General features: G+C 30.0%; 2 protein-coding genes across 2 annotated transcripts; both read right to left on the reverse strand.

Annotated features, from left to right (window-relative positions):
- Positions 1–1,327: 1,327 nt before the first annotated feature.
- Positions 1,328–2,716, reverse strand: LOC111298630 (putative GEM-like protein 8). Its single transcript, XM_022893354.2, has 4 exons — positions 2,299–2,716; positions 2,127–2,207; positions 1,741–2,015; positions 1,328–1,649 (listed from the first exon to the last, which is right to left on the reverse strand). The coding sequence occupies exons 1-4, from the start codon at positions 2,447–2,449 to the stop codon at positions 1,452–1,454; spliced, it is 705 nt and encodes a 234-aa protein (XP_022749089.2). The 5' UTR covers positions 2,450–2,716; the 3' UTR covers positions 1,328–1,451.
- Positions 2,717–8,759: 6,043 nt separating this feature from the next.
- Positions 8,760–16,177, reverse strand: LOC111294518 (transcription factor SRM1-like). Its single transcript, XM_089745327.1, has 3 exons — positions 15,679–16,177; positions 14,642–15,395; positions 8,760–9,730 (listed from the first exon to the last, which is right to left on the reverse strand). The coding sequence occupies exons 2-3, from the start codon at positions 15,025–15,027 to the stop codon at positions 9,226–9,228; spliced, it is 891 nt and encodes a 296-aa protein (XP_089601453.1). The 5' UTR covers positions 15,028–15,395; positions 15,679–16,177; the 3' UTR covers positions 8,760–9,225.
- Between the last annotated feature and the right edge of the window lie 4,145 nt (positions 16,178–20,322).

Here is a 20,322-nt window from a genome sequence, read left to right on the forward strand (position 1 = left end):
CCACGTGACCGGTGCTGATTTGTAACTGTGTTCATCTGTATGGATCAGAACTCAGATATTTATCAGAACTCTACTTCCTCCAGGTTGAAGATATGACTTCTAGTCGCAGCCTTCAAAGACAAGAAGTTCGCCTTCATAAGATTATGGTTTATGAATCCTCCAGGTTCATGCTTATCCTGGATGGACCAAAACTCCACGTGTTGTTGCGAGCATGCTTCATGTTTCCCGTGGCAACCTTAACTGACCAAACGGCTCACCGTTAGAAAATTAGAATTGAGTTTCGTGGATTCTAGTAAAGGCTTGGTTGCTTGCGTCGTGATCGTAGTCATATCACCATAATCTATATCCTCAATCCGCTTCAGGAGAGTACATCACTCTTCCAACTTGTCCTGATTGGATGACAGTGGCCTTTGGTGGCCTCGAGTTTAGTCCTGAGATTAACAGATAATATACAAGGCCATCACAGTCGTAAAAAGCTGCTCCGAATCTCACGTACAAGTATACAGTCTTGGCACTGGCACCTAAAGGACAATTAAGGACGTGGGAGACTGTAGTGTAACTGATCGATCTTCCATTGATTTTGTTCACCCATATTGATAAATTAATCTATTTACTGGCTATAAATTAAATTTGCATGGGCTGGATTGTGAAGTAGACTGTTTTTGACCTTGTCCGTGAGAGATTCAAAAGAGCGGCAACAGTTCATCCACACATTTCATTTTTTGTATTGTTCATTCATCCACAGTTCCAAACATTTCCGTTTCAGCACGTCTATGCATTGGGGCTTCTGGGAACTATCCCTTCGTCTACAATGACCATTATAAGAGGAGCATCCTAAAAGGTTTGTGGATGTGGAGATATGCTATTGAAGGGCAGTTCTTGGATTAAGCCAGACTTATTTGGAACTATACCTCCAGGGCATTTGGATTTTATACCTTCTCATTTCCGGGTTGTTGCTTATCGTTCTGAGAAGGGAGGTTAGTACTTTCAAGTAGAAAGCAATACACATGGGTTCATCCGTTTCTTCCCAACAGGAGCAGGTGGTGCTTCATTTATAATGCTCTATTTCCCCCCTTTCAGGTATGTTGGGTTTATTTTATTCTGTGTTCCAAGGATTTTCTTCATTCAAAAGACTTGATTTGAAATCTCAAATCGCGTTGTGTAGGAGATTTCATTCAATCAAGCACCCACTGAAGAATTCCTTTTTCCTCTTTTAATTATTTCTTTTTATCAGGCACCCACTGAAGAAACCAGGATTTGGTTGGGAACTAAAAATGAAAAAGAAAAAAAAAATTTATCACGGGAAACAGCTGGGGGGCAACAGGATTGAAGAATTAAGGAGCAGATATTCCATTAAGAAAAACTTTTTTACAATTGTAAGACTGATGGTTTATCCTCATTTCATCAACAAAACAATCTGATGAAGCATAGGAGAAACATTTCTAAGCCACCTAGAAAGTGACTTGTACATCATCTAGTCTTTGGGAGATTGCCTGCTGAAGATATTTGAAAGCTTTCTGATAATTCAAGAAGCCCATAAACCAGAAGTCAAAATCATCTACTGTCACAATTTCCATGTACTTTTGCGATGGTTTCTTAATGTTTTCACCCTGATTAACTCCCTTTATTTTCTCAAGTGGAATCAAAACCTGCATGAATTGATAGAGAATAAGATGCCATGACAGGGAATGGGGGGTGCAAATATTATACAGACAGAGTGGGAAAGGAAGAAATATATACCTTGTAATGGACTCTGAGCAATTCTCCACTAGGGGAAGGGATTTTGATTGATCTGTCACTGCAAAAGGCAGCCTTTTCGGAGGAGATGAAAAGTAGACCGGCTATAGGACCTGCTGTTGTTGATAAATAGCATTGACATGCCTTCAACAGCTTCTCTTCTTCTCTGACACAAAATAATTGTTTGAAAATTTTCTCCACTCCTCCTACTTGAAGAATTCTTGCACCCAAACTCAACTTTCCCTTCACAGTTTCAGTGATCTTTGGCCCCAGCCTCACTGCAGGTTCAAAAGTAACAAAAAATAACTTTAGTTTTCATTTCACGTTGATCTTAAGACTAGTGATTTGGTTGTTCAGGAAAATAGCTAAAGCATAAGAATGTTTCTTACCATGCTCTCGGATTCCATTTGCAAAAGTATCAGCTTTCTTCCCTAGCTTATTCATCCTTTTAAGTACAAAATTTCCTTTGCCTGCAATTCCAAAACTTTCCCATTAGTACTGAAACATCTTCATCATGAATTTCTATATCCATCATTTTGAGAGCTTAAAAGGGAGACCTACTTTTTCTAAATGTGGTAGACCGTTCTGCAGAAGATGAAATGCGGTATTGGCCAGCAGCATCAGGTAAGTACCGCCTTGGCGCTCTTTCAACTCGATATGCTGTTGATCTGATTGGAGCTCCAATAACTTGTTCAAGAAGCTGATTCTTCATTTTTTGATGAATGAAATGGAATTCTTTTCTTTTCTTGTATATGCTGCTGAATGTTTCTTCAGCTTCTATGATCAAGGAAGAGATGCTTTGTGATGATTGATGAATCTTGTATTTGGCAAATGGTATTTAAAGGGGTATAGATGTGGTGATTGAATTCGACTTTTTGTTGCATGACTCACCTATTGCTCATCAAGAAGAATAAAGGCAGAGCATAGACTTCAAAAAGATAATATTTAAGCATGAGATGATGAGAAATTTGGTTTTCTTTAAAAAAAGGGATGTTTTGGAAAGGTCCAACTTCTTTTTGAAGTCCTACAACATGTTGTGCAAAGAAACATGATCCAACTCTATATGAAACGTGGCTAGTTCTTGTTCGGCAAGATTTCAACCAAACATCTAACCAAGTTTTCAAAATTTATTTAAGGGTTGATGTGTGATTTAGCCCTAAATTATTGCTTAATTTGGTATTTATAAAAAAAAAATTTAAGATTAGATACATGAATTTTATTATGCTAATTTTGTTAATGGTAAGTTGATGTACTCAAAAAATAACTAATAATATCATAACACATGACACATTAATCAGTAAGTATTTATCATACCAGCATTTTAACTAGCGTTGCTAAACAATGATCAAAATGCTTGATGGAAAAAAAGTTTCAATACTAATCATGATACTAAATCGATAAAAAGTCGTATAGTTCAAGCATCAAATTATATAATAACCTTGTATTTAAAGACAGTAAAAGGAAAACAAAACTAACAATATTAAACTGCAATGTTCAATTGCCGCATTTCTTGAAATTTTAATTGATCAGTAGAAAATGACAGAATGATTAATTTAAGATTGCGTGAATCACATCCATAATAAGGATCATACACTAATCAAAGGAGGCAAGATATTTGAAAAACTGTCAGACTGCCTTGAAGATTAAAGGAGAAGTAAAGTTTAATTAATTTAATTTGGTTTAATTAACTTTAATTGTTTTCTAAGCCTTCCAAGAAATCTAAATGGGGTAGAGAGAACAGTCCACAGAATCAAATAGCCTGATTAGTTGAGACAACCTTTTTAAAATGAGAAAAATCCTAGCAGACATCATGGATTGCCTTGTTTCTCTTACACTGACTGTAAGAGGATGTGGCTTTGAAACTTTCTGAGTTGGCATTGTAGCGTTCCAATGTCTGCCCCCACTTTGCTGCTAAGATAAGAAAGAAAAAAAAAAGGAAAGGTACATTTGGGAAACTAAATGGTCACAAACCTCAACCAAACAAATTGCATACTAAAAGATACAATAATGCAGTGACTTCACAGTTAGTGATGCTGGAATTTTGAGATACGTCATCCATGTGAGATCAACTGTCAATGCCACTAACATCTTTTCTTTTTTTTTTTTTTTTTTGGTTTGGACAGGTTAGAGAGCTCGACCAGTAGCTCTCTCCAAAGTCCATGAGAATTCTTTCGAGTTGGATTTCATTTTTAAGGAGTATAAATCTTGTAATTAATTTCATATCATTTTACAATACTTAGAGAGGGAGTTCAATGCCTATAAAATTTTCTTTTGTTATTTGAGATTGTCAAAAATTAAGCTTGATCACTCAAATTAAAAATATAGCATTTTATTAAGGTATGTTCATGGGAGCATTTTATTTATAATTTATTTATTATAATCTTACAATTGTTTAATTATAATAAAAAAATTATATAAAAATTCATCACTTATAAATATAGAACTTATATAAAATTATGATGAATTTTACATAATTTTGAAATATAATTAACTAATTATAATTTAATAATGGTAAATGATATATTATCGAGAACATTAGCTTAATGCTAGTAAATTAGTACCTAATGATTTATTGCTCGTAGTCTGTAATTCTGTATCACTAACACTCAATAATTTATCCACGTATTCTCTTTGCCCTTTCTTTTCTTTTTCACATTTGATCTTTAAGGTCAGGGATTGTAGCTAAGATCTTCATTTTCTTTTCCTTTTTTTTTTTTTTTAAATTTTTTGTCTTTTTCCTCTTTCAGTCAATGGATCTCGAGAACTTGATATGGGAGGATAGCAAACTTCAGAGACTTCTAAATGTGATGAAAAGCTGTGATGGAGGGATCCATGAATGATAGAAAGAAACCTCTTTTGAAAAGGCAATGAAGTATAGCTTTGATTGGTCAAAGAAAAAAGGTAACCTAACCAAGCATGTGTTCATGTGCCTATCTGGAATACAATCTTTTTAGCATTCTTTTCCTATCTTCAATTTGAAATCCTGAGGTGGAAATGAATGGGCAGTAGGCCATGCAAATTAAAGGTTGCCTCACCTGCTTTCCAATGCCCAAATCAGCATTAAACTATGAAAGTGAGGCTTTTGCTTAACATAAAAGAAATACAAGAATGAAGGAATCCTTGGTCGGTTTTATCGACTCAAGGAAACATACCATTCCATGACTTTAACTTAAAATTTTTTTTTTAATATTTAAAATTATCAAAATTTAAATATTAAAATTTTAATTATTAAAATTATGACTTTAATATTCTGTTAAACAAATCTCTTAGCTTTTAACCAGGTTGACTTTAATCTTTGTTAAAAAATAATTGCCACATAAGGCCCATTCCCCACATGGCATGATGGCATTAAGAGTCTAGATCCTGAATCTTCAATGAATTCAGCAAAGTACTTGATGGGGCGGAAAAAGGGTTGCCCAGTTTTTAGGGGCGCTGGCAACACAAGAGCTGGTAAGATGACATTTTTTAGTCATCTTCAGAACTTTAAAGTTCACTAATATACTTCAGTCTCCTACAAATATTTATGCAAAAATCATTAGCAGAAAATGCTTACATAATGTTTGTGTCGAGTTATCTCTTAGGGGTAAGACCCTAAAAATACAGGAGAGAGAAAGAATATGGTTAACAATAAATGTTAGAAGTACTCCCAACATTTGTATTCTAATGATCAATCCAGAGATTCATTTAGGAGAGGAATAAGAAGGATGTAACACTTAAGCTTAAGAATTAGAGGTACTTAGGTGATACTATTTATACCTATGAATGCAGAGTTTTGGGCTTAGGTTACTTGTGATCAGCTCCGAGAGATTAAGACTGACCTTATAGGTCCGAAATGAGCTAATTTTTAACTATTCACTTAGGATGTGATAAGTTGAAATATTAAAATGTTAGTGTATAAATTGTTGAGATAATGTAAGTGATGTAAATTTGTAAATTCAAATTGATCTAACATATTAAAATAATCAGAATATCTTTAATTATAAGTTGACTCGTACAAAAAAAAAAAAAATAATTTTACCTTTTGAACACTAAAATACCCTTAATATGTAGTTTTTGGAAGAATACACCTATTGTGATGTATCGGAATTGTGTGCCCACAAAATAGATGCAAACCAAACGGCTATATGAGATCATAAGTACTATAATATAATTTTAAAGAAGAATTATGAATCTCATATCAATTTTGTATTAAAATTAATCTTGAAATATAAATATTTATATTATTTTTAATTTGTAAGATATTTTTTATAAAATAAAATCATCAGTTACAATGAATCAAAATGAACAATATATGCAAATTTTGATGTGGAACCTAAGGCATAAGCATTTAGGTAATGCCTACGGTTTCTCCAGCACTTTCAAAGAAATTACACTTGGTAGCAGTGCATGAGAAATTCCAAAGAAATTATATAATGGTTTCAGAGTTCATTTCCTCGGTACTTTTTATCATAACTCTTATCCTCCTTGTCGTCTTCAATCCCAATTCTCCTGGAGATGGAATGAATTTGTGCATTGCCCGAAGAGAATGCGGCAGATATAGAAGTTTTCAAAATATAAAATTGTGTTAAGAGCAACTGTAAATTTTTAAGGTCAAATTTTGTAATTAGTCCCTATATTTATATGAAATTTGAATTTTAGTTCTTATATAATAATTTGTATTCCTATATAATAATTTGTAGAAATTAGATCCTCATATTAGTTTAATTTAACAATGTTAATTTAATTGATAATAGTGTTACTTAATCTTCGTTAAATTAATTGACATGATTGTTTATCATGCTTATATGACGTTGACTTTAATGACGTGAAATTGACTTGTTGATATAACAATTGGAATTAATGAAATCAATTGTTGAATTATGTTAATAATATTGTACTTATATGAATTTAAAATTTAATTTATGTACTGACACAAAATTTAAAATTTAGTCCTTACACTCATATAAAATTTAAAATTTAACCTTTTTAACATAAAAATATTTTGATTTTTTTTTGCATTTTTTTAGTTCTTTAAAAATATTTTAGTTCCTTTAATATATTAATTTTTATTATATATAATTAATTATTAATAATATCATATTAATAATATTATTATTATCATTTAATTAATCAATTATAATATTAATAATTTAAATTAATATATCAAAAATAATATTATTTTAATTAGCATAAATATATAATATAACAAAATTTATAATGAATCAAATAGAGTTTTATTTGTAATGAATCTAAAATAGACCATAAATAAAATGATCATTCCATTCAACTAAATAAAATAAAATAAAATAAAATAAAATATTCAAATCTAAATTCTTACGAGCAATGAGTTCTTATTTATTTAAAGGACAAACTTTGAATCTTAATAAAATGAAGGAGGAAATTATTTATTTGATAAACTGAAATATTAATATCGTGTATCATAATGAGAAGTTTCAATATTTTTTGTTTAAAAAAAAATTTATTTAAATAATTATGTTAAATTAAATGATAAGATTAATTTTAAAACTAATAAATATTAAATTTAATAAATTACTTTAATGTATTTAAAATATTGAACCTATATTTGATTATAAAAAATCATTTAAATATGATTTTATTTAAAGGAATAAAAATATTATTTTATAGATAATTTTATCTTTATCGGATATAATTATAATTCTAATTCATTAGATAAATTAATAAAAAATAATTTATTAAAATTAAATAGTGGCATATTTGAATCATATATTGACAATTTTGTGATGGATTTTTAATAGATTGGTTTATAATTTTTTTTTCATATGGTCACGATATACTACAATTGAGATAAAAAAAATGTGATAAAATTAGTAACAGATTTATATTTTATGACAGAATATAACAAGAAATAATAATATAACTAGTAATAGTATTTCACATGGGTAACAAAAAAGTATGAAAGATTTAGTGATAATATATGAAAATTGATATTAAATATTATGATAAATTTTTTTATATTGTGATAGAATATTATAAAAGAATATTGTAGCAATTTTTAAAATTTAATGTTTTACAAAACTAAAATTTTTTTAAAAATTTAAAATAATTTTTGTATTAAAGAGATTAAATTTCAAATTTTGTGAGCATAAGAACTATTTATATAATTTAATAACTGATTTTATTAATCTTAATTATTATATCAGTAAGTCAATATCACGTCATGAAATTTAACGTCACATTAACATGATCAATTATCACATCAGTTAATTTAATGAAAATCAAGTAACACTGTTATTAATTATATCAACATTGTTAAATTAAATTAGTATATGAATCTAATTTTTGCTAATATATGGGAGCTAAAGTTAAAATTTTATATAAGTATATAGATTAATTGTATAATTTGATCAATTTTTAATAATTATGACTGAATATAAAAAATTTCTTTTATTATTATTAATATTATTATATTTTTTTAGAATTTCGAATATTTGAACTTAACCATACCAAATAAAATTCTTGATTCTTGTATCCAACTTTTCACCCTCGGGGCATTGTTATACCTACAATATCCTATTTATTTGAGTGTTGCTTTTTTTTTTTTTTTTTCACTTTTTTCTTACTCTTTTTATTATTTTTTAATGAGTTTTGTTTACTAATGCTTTTAGAACTCTCTTGAAAATTAATTAATAGATTATTTATAATAATTTTATATAAAATGTAATAATCAAATTTATTCATGATTTTCAATATATTAAATTAAAATATTACTTTATATAGCAACGGGTACCCTTCGAAAACCTTCCTTAATTAATGAATGAAAATCTTCACCCAAGTGAATGCTGGAGTAACATTAGCTGAACATAATCATCAGACCAGCAATCAGACTACCATAGCGACACTAGCACCTCTACAAGTAAAGTTTTGTGACCATACAATCGCATAGGCCATTTTTAACATTCAAAACTGTTCAAAGCAGCATATTCAAATATCATTCCTGCGATCACAGCAGCTATCAAATGCCATCTTAATGAATCAGCTTTGAAGAACCGGACAAAACGCAATGGAGCCAATAATCCTGAAAAACAGGTTTTAATCATATACTTGTCCACCTGCCACGCAACCCACCAACCAAAAAACCAATTGATCGACATGTGCTTAGATACGCTGCTCATTATAGCAAGGTTTTTCTTTTTTTTTTTTTTTTTTACAACTTTGGCCACAATATTTCTAAGCATGGACTAATACTAATGCTAATGGTTGCAATGCCTAAGGGACGGAAAAAAAGGGTTAAAATGCTGTCCTACCCATAAATCTGCCACATTTAACATTTTCCTTTTACATAGTTGCCTATACAGATACATGTAAATTCTCTCCCTATGGCTTATTTAGATTAAACAAATGACAGACACAACTTGTGCTTGCAAATAAGCAAATCTTATTCAGGCTAAAATCGAAAACCCAGTAACTCAATATCCGCACAAGAAAGTAGTCTTCTGTCCTTTGTATATTTGACAGCTAAACAGCATATTACCTAGAAGCAGATGTATGCGGCATTGGGTATGTCACAGGACCCATGTTCATCGATGCTCCAGGAACCACTGGTCCTGGTACAGGAGCTCTTACTCCATAAGCCATAGGTGCCTGGGCAGGAAGATTCACTGGTGTGCCAACTGCTGAGACAAGGGGACCTCCTATTGGTTGCCCTATAGTTGGACCACCATACAAGCCAACACCAGGTGGTGCAGCGGGATTTTGAAGGGGCTGTTTGGCCGATTTTCCAGAGGAACTTCCGGATGCAGCACCATTTGATTGACCAGTGATTGGTCCTTGGGGTGCTGAAATATCTCCATTGCCAACACTGGTAATATCATGGATGCTAGATCGCCTCCTATCTTTGTTCATGGAGTTCAATCGAATGAAATATTTTTGCGCATGGCTTGCCACCTGTGTTGGCGTTCTTGTGACCACAAAGTTCCGTGATATACTTCGCCAATCACCTTTCCCATATTTATCCAAACCAATAAGAAATAACCTGTTTTTCAAGATTTAAAAAAAAAAAACAGTGACTACACAAACCGTTAAAATTGTAGTATGACATGCCTATTAGTCCAATACTCAGAATGCAATATCAAAATACCTCTCAAATTTATAGAATAAGTATAAATAGCACCCTTCTTAAAAACAATTAAGAAATTTTAAATGACAAAAATTGATAAAACCATAGCTCCTCAATCAAACTTACAGAAAACCATGTCTCTCTATGAGCATTATTTAAAAGAATAGAGAATTTTGCATAAGAGATAAGTCGTGTCAGATTTTTTTCTTTAATATGAAGGAAGCATAAACGTCAAACCTTTCAAATAAAATAATATTAATTGTAAAGACTTCAACAAACTATAGTAACTAGAAGTCTAGAACACTATAATACACAACAGAAGGAGAGGGAGCAAATAAGAGAAGTAGGAGAAACCTTGCTGACGACAAATACAATGTTCAAAAGCCTCACATGCGACCCGGTGTTATATCAAGCTGCACATAATTATAGCTGAATTTTAAAAACCCAATCACTTTAATAAAAAAGCCCAAGGGTGACTTGGATTATTCGAGCCTAGACAAGCCTACAAAAATGTCATATCTTGGAAAGTCAATATGTTTTTACATATTACTAATTTCTATACATATTGGTAATTTCTATCAGTAAACATAAAGAACAGTATCATCCAATATGACCCAGATTTCTCCTTCAGACATAACATAATAGATCCACTTCAAGGAGCATTTAGCTAGAATCACCTATATCCTTTTTTGCATCCTTCAGAAATGTTGGCTATTACTGAGGGGGGCTGGATGGAACCTACCTTTTTCTTCCTATCTGATTCTTCAGAATAATTTCTCAGTGTATATCTGTTGACACTTCAAGAGGATCTCCTAACTTTGTTTTCCTAATCCCAAACTTCAGATATAGCTAACGGGCCAAGGCTTCACAAAAACAACTCCTAAAAGACATGTAAGTTAGGGCAGGCCCATAGAGAGTCATTTTAACATTCTTACAAAACCAGAGTCTACGGTGGTTGTACTAACAGGAGTATTCATGTTAGTTCAAATTCTATGACATTTAGACCTTATCATGGACTTGTGAAGATAATCACCATGCCGGAACAAGTAGCCCATAAGAAAAGCTTCATGATCAATTCTCCTTTCATTGTTTGCAATCTTTTAAAGTGGCCTACCCAACACTTCAAAACTCCTAACGTAGGTTGTGACATAAAGCTCCTGGAGACTACTTAACTTTACCCCACAGCTTTTAGCATCGGAACATACAGCATTCTTCACATATATACGCAGAAGTTGACATCAAATTTCCACCTGCAGCAATCGCACTTGAATTCTACATTTATCCTTTCTTCTACAAGATCCTTTTTTCCCCAGATTTCCTTCTTTAGATTTCCCAATGAGATTGCTGCCTCTCTACAGAAAAGATTACAACTATTCTCAGAATTAGCATTTAATATTCATGTAACATTTGCTGAATGTTCTCTACCAAAAATATTCCCTGCTATATTTAGCATCAGATAAATTGTTCGTGTAGGGACTTTCAAGTTTCACCGAAGGAATTTCTTAACTGCTAAAGATTCCAGGTTATGGATATTAACTCTGGGTTAGGAGAAGGCATTATAGACCACATAAAGCTACAGAATATGTTCTGTAGTGATCAAATTTGGAGATAACTAATTCATCAAGAGAAAAGACACAAAAGCATCAATAAAATGTTAGCTGTCTTAACATCTTTAGCTCTTTTTGCCAAGTGCCCTTTTGGACAGAACAAATATTCTTATTACATTTTTTTTGGCCAATCTATTCTGATTACTTAAGCACAGTCAATTATTGTGCAATGATGTTTCTTAATATAACTGAGACAAAAATTCAAGCCATCATGCTTTCAAAAGAAATATATAACAATGAAAAGCATTAAATATATATGTCTAGAATTACCAAGTACAAAATTTAATGCACCAAAATATTAAGTACATATTACCATCACAGTAACCTCCCTCTTTGATGATATCAGATATCTATGTTTTACAGTAAAGTAATTTCTAGTGCATGCAAAATTCATCAACATGGAATTAAGAGAAAGTGTAAGATAAAGCTTAAGCACAGATGAAGCATCTACTTCATGTAAAACTTGCATAGGAATCATCAAATGAAATCATCATAGTAGTACACAGGTATAAGGTATAGCAAATGTTAAAAAAACGCAGACTATTTCACAGACATCAAGAACAGAATTATCGACTCAAGGACTCTACACCAATAAGTTACAGTTAATCTTGGAAATGGAAATTAATTAGTGAATGGTAAGTAAAGCCAAGTCTTTAGCAAGGAATTGAACATGTAACCAAATAACTCACTATAGTTCAAATTCTTCAATTAATTCGTTTCTAGTTGCTACAATTTTCTGCAAAGGTTTGAAGCCATGGAAGCATGTTCTATAGCACCAACACACGTGACTCCAGTTGGGATGTTTCACCTTTGATGGTCAACCTTCAAAATTTTCTCATCGCTTTTATATACTTTCACAATGCATCAGCTAGTCACTATAAAATATATACTTTCAGATGAAACTAGACTAAAAACGTGACTATAGTGTCTTCATTCTATTTCCTTCTTAATTTAGAAAGACAATACTCGTTATTCATATTTTTATGAGGTGGGCATTAATGCACAAGTTCAATGATAGGAGTGGGTAACTGGTTCTAGTACAAGCTAGTTCTGAGTAAATTTCATGGATGGTAACTAAACTTGTACCCTTTTTCCACTTAGCTCACCAAACTTCAAGTTGTCCCAATTCGGTCACAAAACTTTTTAATTGCATTCAATAAGGTCACCTTAACAAATTTTGTTCAAATAAATGTGAAATGATGACATAGTAATGATTTAAACAGTCATGTAATTTAAAAATCTATAAAAGTTTTTGCCGTTTCCATTTTTTATTTGTTCATAATCTTTGTAGATTTCCCATTCTAATAAAACCAAGAAAAGAATGGGTCTAGACTTTTAAATGATGTGGCTCTTTAAGCGGCTATTATATCGTTTATTTGGATGAAATCACTTATGGTGACCACATTTGATACACTTAAATAGGGACCAATTGGGACAAATGGAAGTTTATAAAGCAAAATGGGACAAAGGTAAAACTTTAGTGACCATCCATGAAATTTACTCAGATAGTTAATGCTATACACAGAATCAGGTATGCATAACAAACCATATATTGATGGCAAGTTTTACATCTAAAGCTAAAGTGACATGTGTTGCATACCCCCAATCTCAACTGATTTACCATTTCTCTAAAAGCCCAAGAGAAATTTAAAGTAAAAACTCAATAAATTCTCTACTGTGTTTAACCTCAAGAGACAAATTAGTTGAAGTAAAAAATTAAAGTGACATGTGTTGCATAGCCTAGTGGACATATCTGTGCATGCTACTATGTCTCTCAACATGGCCTAGTATAAATTCCTGGGATGTGTAGCCAAGTAGCCTAAATTGCACCAGCATGCGTCCACATGTATTAGTGTGCAGGGGAAATTTTTTATTACGACTTAAATTTATATAATTTATCCTATTAAATGAGAAAAATATAGTGCTAAACATAGAAAATTTGATGGAGAAACAGCAAACCGATATATGCAGAATTTATTGATACTTATCATTAATATGATATATAATTGGCAGACTTTATACTTTAGTTATGATTAGTTATTAGTAACCTAACCGGGCCAAACAAACTAAATCCATACCTTCAGTGAACCAGATATTGTGCACTAAAAGCATCTCAAATAGGGCAAACATCCACCTCTCATCTGAGGCCTAATTCAGTTAAGACAGTTTGATGGCCACTTTAGCTAAAAACAACCTAAATAGTCAAATTTGATGCAAACTTGATCACATCCCTTAAATAGTTCTTAATTCAAAAGTCATGGCTTTCCACCATAATGTCCAAGTGATATGTGAAACAAAATTGCCCAACAAAGCAAAAGTGACTATATAACCTAAGCACCAATTCATAAGACTTCTTTGATGAAATAAATCGCATAGGTTATTATTATTTCATAAATTCTTTTCTTATATGGTATCCTGGTGAGAGTTAATTCTCCACCATAACCCTTCTTGAGTTGTCCCTCCCCTTCTATATCAGAATCAAATTTGATGAGCACTTTAATAATGAAACCAAAAATTTATGCAAAAAACCATGAGAGACATGCCAGTGAAAAGCAATGAAAACCTAAAATGCCAACTTAAGTCAAAAGTAGGGCTATTTTGGTGGCTTCGAAAAGATTAACCACATCAGACAAGGTTAAACAGTTAATCCAAAAGTAAAGGCCACAAGTGTCATACAGATGACATTTAAAGATAGTATAATTATTCTCTTTTAGGGTATAGATTTTCTGGAAAAAAGAAAATGATCAAGCCCCAGCAGGATCTCTCTTCCACTTAGTAACATTGAAATTCCCTTTTCTCTTTGGTTATTTCACATCATTTAAGCATATATTATTCATCTATTGGGCTTTCACAGATATCAACAGCTTCACAGTAACACTCAGCAGTAAAACCTTAAATAAGAAAGCCATGTAGAGGATCTGAGCTTCCTAACAGCTAACTAACAATAACCATCAGATAGAATTTACCGGTGGAAAGCAATTTTTGGAAACTTTTTTGTGAAATAAAAATCAAAGATTCTAAATCCGTACAGAATATGAGCTTCCAAGACAATCAAAATATAACAAATACACATAATCACTAAAGATAAAGCAAAACGAACACTACATATTAAAGTTCCACAGGGCAAAACAGAACATAATCAAGATGCTTCTAAAGGTGCATAAATCAATCTATATGAAACCAGAGTATAAAAAATTTTAAACCACAACAACTAATTCACCTGTGCTCATCCTCTGTCCAAGCAATCCCCTTACGGCGTTCCTGATCTGACCTTGAATTCTTACTCCCATGGTTTGACTCACTGTTACAATGCCCTAAATGGCCACTTCCCTTCTTACCAGTTCCTTCATCACCAGCATGGCCCGCTGAACCCTCAGAAGAATTATATGGCGGGAGAGGCACACAACCAGATTCAATCCGGTTAACGTCATCCTCCAGAAGCTCGTAGTGTTCTTTAATCTCCTCCAAAGTTTTCCCAGGTACTTCAGCCGCAATTTTCTCCCACCGATCTGAAGAGTCCTCAGGAAAAGTTGCAAGGGCATTCTCAAATGCCTTGTCTTGCTCCCTGCTCCACTCGGAGCAGCTGCCCGCCTCATCCACAGTCATCTAGGCTTTGTCTGAATCCACTATCTAGAATATCACCCACGGGAAGAAAGAACTGAATTCACTAAACTCCCAAATTAGGATAGCCAGTAATCCGTCTCCAAAACCATGGATTTCAAGAATAGTTCTTGGATTATTTCTACAATGGGTTTCACTAAAAAAAGAGTCTAATTTACTACTTAAATTATGGGGAAGCAGAAATGTCAAGCAAAAGAGGTAGGCAAGAAGAGAGTAAATAGACCCAGAAAAGGCCAAGGGAGCTTAACCAGAGATTAGGTGCAATAAAATTACAAAGCCCCAGTTGAGTATGTGAAGAATTCACTAGTAATTTGCTCCACGATTCAAAAATTGGACTCTTGTGAATTGCTGACCTATTGATGAATGAAAAGGCGACAAAGTTCTGTTAGACATGAGAAATATCTGAAAACCATAAAATCAAAGATAATAAATGGCAGTTCAAAATGTAAAAGATATTGAAATTAATGCTAGGTGAATTCAACAGTAATGCAATTAGGGGTTTTTATTGTGAAATATATGAAGAGACAATGCAAAAACCAAACAAAGAAGAAAAACTCAGAACGTATATGCGGATAGACTGAGAATTCAAGTTGCTATTTATAATTCCTAAAAAAAATCATCTAACCAAAAGCCTACTTGATAACAACAGTTTTGACAGCACAGGCCCACATAAAGTTATCCTGCTACTGCTTCACTCTGTTAAAAACCAGATTTTACAGCATATACTTCATCTCCACATTCTTTGTTCTCTTCTGCGAATTAATATTGTTATCTTCTGCGAATTAATAGTCAGAAGAATTGCCCTAAATTACATAGACACCCAATACAGCATAGCAATGAATGAAAAGGTATAACAACAAAAAAAACCCCTCAAACTCAAAAAAACACTATCAAGATTCTGACACCGGACGGTCAATAAAACCAACCAAAAAAAAAATCTAACTTTGATGGTGCCAAATCCTACTCCACCATTTCACTTTTCTGGCAATACTTAAAAAAAAAAAAAAAGAAGAACATCCCCGCATATATTTCAGTTGTAACTTTTATGTTTACTAATTTACAACACATGTAAGCTAAAGCTATGAAATCGAATTAGAATTCTAATAAGGACAAATTAGTCGTATCCAAAAAAAAAAAAAATCCGAAAAACAAAAGAGGAAAACTTTAAAAAGCACAAATTGTTTACAAATTTACAAAGGGTAGATATAGAAAATATAGATGATGTTGATGGGTTTTTCTGAAATATCAGAAAGCACGTTGCAGGATGGGTCAATTGGTCCCATCACCTCCAATAACTACTTTGCTACAAAGGACAGCTGGTATTGAAAAAGCCTCACATCCCTACCAAGTTGGTCACATATACTGGAATCTGCTATTCCATTAATATCTTATAAGATAATAACATGTACAAAAAAGAGAAAATAAAAAAGACAACTTTTTTTCCAAAAACAAAAAAAAGCAAATTGAATTTCTCTTTCAATTCTTCTTCCTTGGCACTCCAAACAAACAAAAACAAATTTAGACGTGAGATAACCATAAGCAGTTGCACAGAATAATATATGATTTTATAAATATTCTTATAATATTACTCCATTCAACCATAATGATTGACTATGAATCATTACCTTTCGCTTTTCTTGCCCTTTTCTTCTTCCTTGATAGAGACAAAAGAGTAAGAAAAAAAAAATCAAAGCAAAGTTTCAGTTTAATTTTACCAACATGGGTTGCCTTTTCAATTGCTGAAATGTTCTAACAGCCAAAAGAAAAATAAAAAGAAGTCAAAAGGCAATGCCTGAGCGGCTGTGTATAACGGGAGTATTTGTAATAATGTATACCAAAACCCAACAGGATTACTTGTCACTTGTAATTATTTATTTGGTCCTGTTTTATTAATTATTATTAAACAATTTTTATATTCTTTATTATGTGGGTGTCTTACGTCGACGTTAGGTTTATTATTTATTAGATTTAGTAATTTATATGTTTATGTTTATTTATTTTGTGTTATATAAATATAAAAATTATTTAATTATAATTTATGTTGATATATTAAATTTATTATATAATATTATTAATATAAATTTAATTATATCATTTTTTATATTATTATCTTATTAATATTAATTATAATTTGTGTTGATATATTAAATTTATTATATAATATTATTAATATAAATTTAATTATATCATTTTTTATTTTTTATTTCTTATTATATATCATATTATATTTACAATTAACAAATCTATTATTTATATCAAAAACAAAGATTTTCTTTTGCATATTTTTAATGGGAAAATGGAGTTTTTACTGCTATACTAGTGGCTTTGATTTGTTGTTTTCCCGTAGAGTTGGCTTTGTTTCCTGTTTTTATAAATCAATGATATGATTTAATCTATTAAAGTTTATTTTTTAATAAAAAAATTTAAATTTAAATTTTATTAAAAGTTATTTATTAAGATTATTTTAAAAATATATTTTATAATTATTTATTTTAAATTATTAGATATGATATATTTTGTTCTATTTTATAAAATTAAATAACCTATATATTTCGAATTAAAAAAAAATAATTTACTGGAATGAAATTTTTGGATGCTTAATTTGGACTTCTGACGTCGTAAACTGATGTTTTTGGTTTTTGCCTTTAAAGTTTAGATACAACGTGCAAGTTGGTCTGAATAATGAAAAATAAACCAATCATTTATTGCCACCTCGGCAAAAGGTCAATTTCACGAGTTTAACGAAACACATGGTCTCTGGCCCATGGTTTTAATAATTGCCATTTATTGTGTTTCCACGTCCCCACTATTTCACACACAATTTGGGTTTGTTTCCAACCCAAAACTAGTGTTTTGGTTAAATATAGACACAACTTTTTTTTTTTTATTTTTCATTTATTTTTTTAGTTTTATTTTTTATTCATTTAAAAAAATTAAAATAAAAAGTATAAAATGCTAAATCATATAAAAAATTTTGAACTATAATTAACAAATAATTCAAGTCATTATTTTTTATTATAATCAATCAATCAAATTTCAAACATTTATTTACATCCAATTAACCTTTTATTTAAATGAAAAGGTTCATATAGTTAATTTTTTTGTCAATTAAAAAAATTTATGTGACATTAATAAAATTTATAAAAGTTTATCATGTAATACAATTAATATATATAAAAATTAAATAAAATGATTTTTTTAAATTTTTTTGTCCTTCTTTCTCAATTCTCTCTAAAGGGGTGTTTAGTTCATAGATTTTTAGATTTTGAGCGAGAAATTGATTTAGAGAAAAGTAATATTAAAGGAGAATGTGTGAATTTTAAGTTTTATAGAATTAAAAAATGTAAGATTTTTATATTTGATTCATTGGAATATAAAATTACCTAATAAATTTTTTTACTATATTATCTTTAATAACACTTGAATAACATATGATATTCATAATACTGACATATTAATAACATGTAATACATGAATAACATATTATTTTTTGTTAAAACTAAATAATTTTGAAAAATAATTTTTTTATATTTTTAATAAATATAATCTTTCAACTTTAATTATTATTTTAACATTGATTATCCTTATGCAGAAAAAAATGCAAATTGACCTTAGATTTTATATGTAATAATATTAAGTAAAGATATTTTATGTTTTATTTTTTTATATTTTCAACAAAAAACTATGTTTTTATCTTATAAGTATCGTATTTTCAACAAAGACTATATTTTTTATCTTATAAATGTCATTTTATTGAATTCTGAAAAATATTTTTTACATATTTGAAATAAAAGACTTTGTTTTTATTTAACAAAAGTCATCTTTTCAACAAAGATTATGTTTTTATCTTTAAAATGTCATATTATTAAATTCTAAAAAATATACTTTCCATACTTTCAATAAAGATTGCATTTTTATCTTAGAAATGTTGTTTTTTTCAATAAAGAGTGCTTGTTTATCTTAAAAACTGTCTTTATTAAATTCTAAAAATTATTTTTTTATATTTTCAACAAAAATTACGTTTTTATCTTTGAAACTTCATCTTTTCAACAAATATTACTTTTTTATCTTTAAAATGTTGTTTTTTTTTTAAATTCTAAAAAATAAAATTTTCATATTTTTAATAAAACTACGTTTTTATCTTAGAAATATAATTTTTTTTAATAAAAACTGTATATTTTTTGGAAAAATGTTATCTTTGTTAAATTCAAAAAAATAATTTTTTTATATTTTAAACAAAAATCACATTTTTTTTTGGTCTTAAAACATCATCTTTGTTGAATTATGAAAATAATTTTTTTTTCATATTTTCAACAAAAATCATGTTTTTAATCATAAATTTTGTGAAGATTCAATAGCATTACACTAAAAACGTGATTTTTGTTTAAAATATATTAAGAAAAAAATTATTTCTATAATATTTTATAAAAAAAATTACTGTGTTTTTACAATGCATTTGGTTCGAGGGAATCCATAATTTTTTTCCTAGAATCTTGATAGTGTGTATTTGATTTTCACGTTTGATTGAAGGTAATCCGATTATAGGAAAAAAGTCAAATTTTTAACAGTACATAAAGTTCCAGAATCAAAAACCCACTTCTCATTATGGTAATCTAGGATTCTAGAGGGGAAGTTGCCTTATTTTTAAATTTGACTTAAATAAAAAATTATTACATAGCTGTTACCCTTTTGAAAAGTATGTCTGAAAGTAATTGAAACTCAGTTGTTTAATGGCATTTTAATTTTTTTTATATTGCAATTAAGGCATTTGGCATGAAAAAACGCCTTAATTGCTCATCAATTAAGATATTTTCTTCATCAAATGCCTTAATTGATCATCAATTAAGTTGTTTCTTCACCTTAAATGCCTTAATTGATAATTTTATGATAAATCTTTTTTTTTGTCTTGAAGATCGTGTTATGACATGAATGATTATCAGATAAATGTCCATTAATTAAGGAGTTTGTATGGGAAAATGCCTAAATTGGTAATCAATTAAGGCATTTCTTCATACAAATGCCTTAATTGCTGTATATTAAAATTTTGTTTTCCTTCTTAAAGATCGTGTTTTGACAATATGAACGTTGTAATTGCTAATCATGAAGCAGAATAACCTATATTTTATATATCAAATAAATGAAACACCTTATTTGATGTTTTCATCATGTTTCAATATCCAATATATTTCTAATTTTTATTTCAACATGTCTCAGCTCATAACATTTACTTTTCTCTTTGAACCAATTTTAGCTTTAACATCTATCATTTAATCTTTGTCC

Source organism: Durio zibethinus, chromosome 16 (assembly GCF_047325235.1).
Source record: "Durio zibethinus cultivar Kanyao isolate XHJ-2024 chromosome 16, ASM4732523v1, whole genome shotgun sequence".
NCBI classification, from domain to species: Eukaryota; Viridiplantae; Streptophyta; class Magnoliopsida; order Malvales; family Malvaceae; genus Durio; species Durio zibethinus.

Bases quoted from the DNA above. Each gene is read 5' to 3' on its own strand.
- LOC111298630 (XM_022893354.2), bottom strand. From the start codon at position 2,449: ATGAAGAATCAGCTTCTTGAACAAGTTATTGGAGCTCCAATCAGATCA. The intron at 2,208-2,298 runs GTAGGTCTCCCT...TTGGAATTGCAG, and splicing joins GTCTACCACATTTAGAAAAA to GCAAAGGAAATTTTGTACTT. The intron at 2,016-2,126 runs GTAAGAAACATT...TTGAACCTGCAG, and splicing joins AAATGGAATCCGAGAGCATG to TGAGGCTGGGGCCAAAGATC.
- LOC111294518 (XM_089745327.1), bottom strand. From the start codon at position 15,027: ATGACTGTGGATGAGGCGGGCAGCTGCTCCGAGTGGAGCAGGGAGCAA. The intron at 9,731-14,641 runs GTGAATTAGTTG...CTTGAAAAACAG, and splicing joins TGGACAGAGGATGAGCACAG to GTTATTTCTTATTGGTTTGG.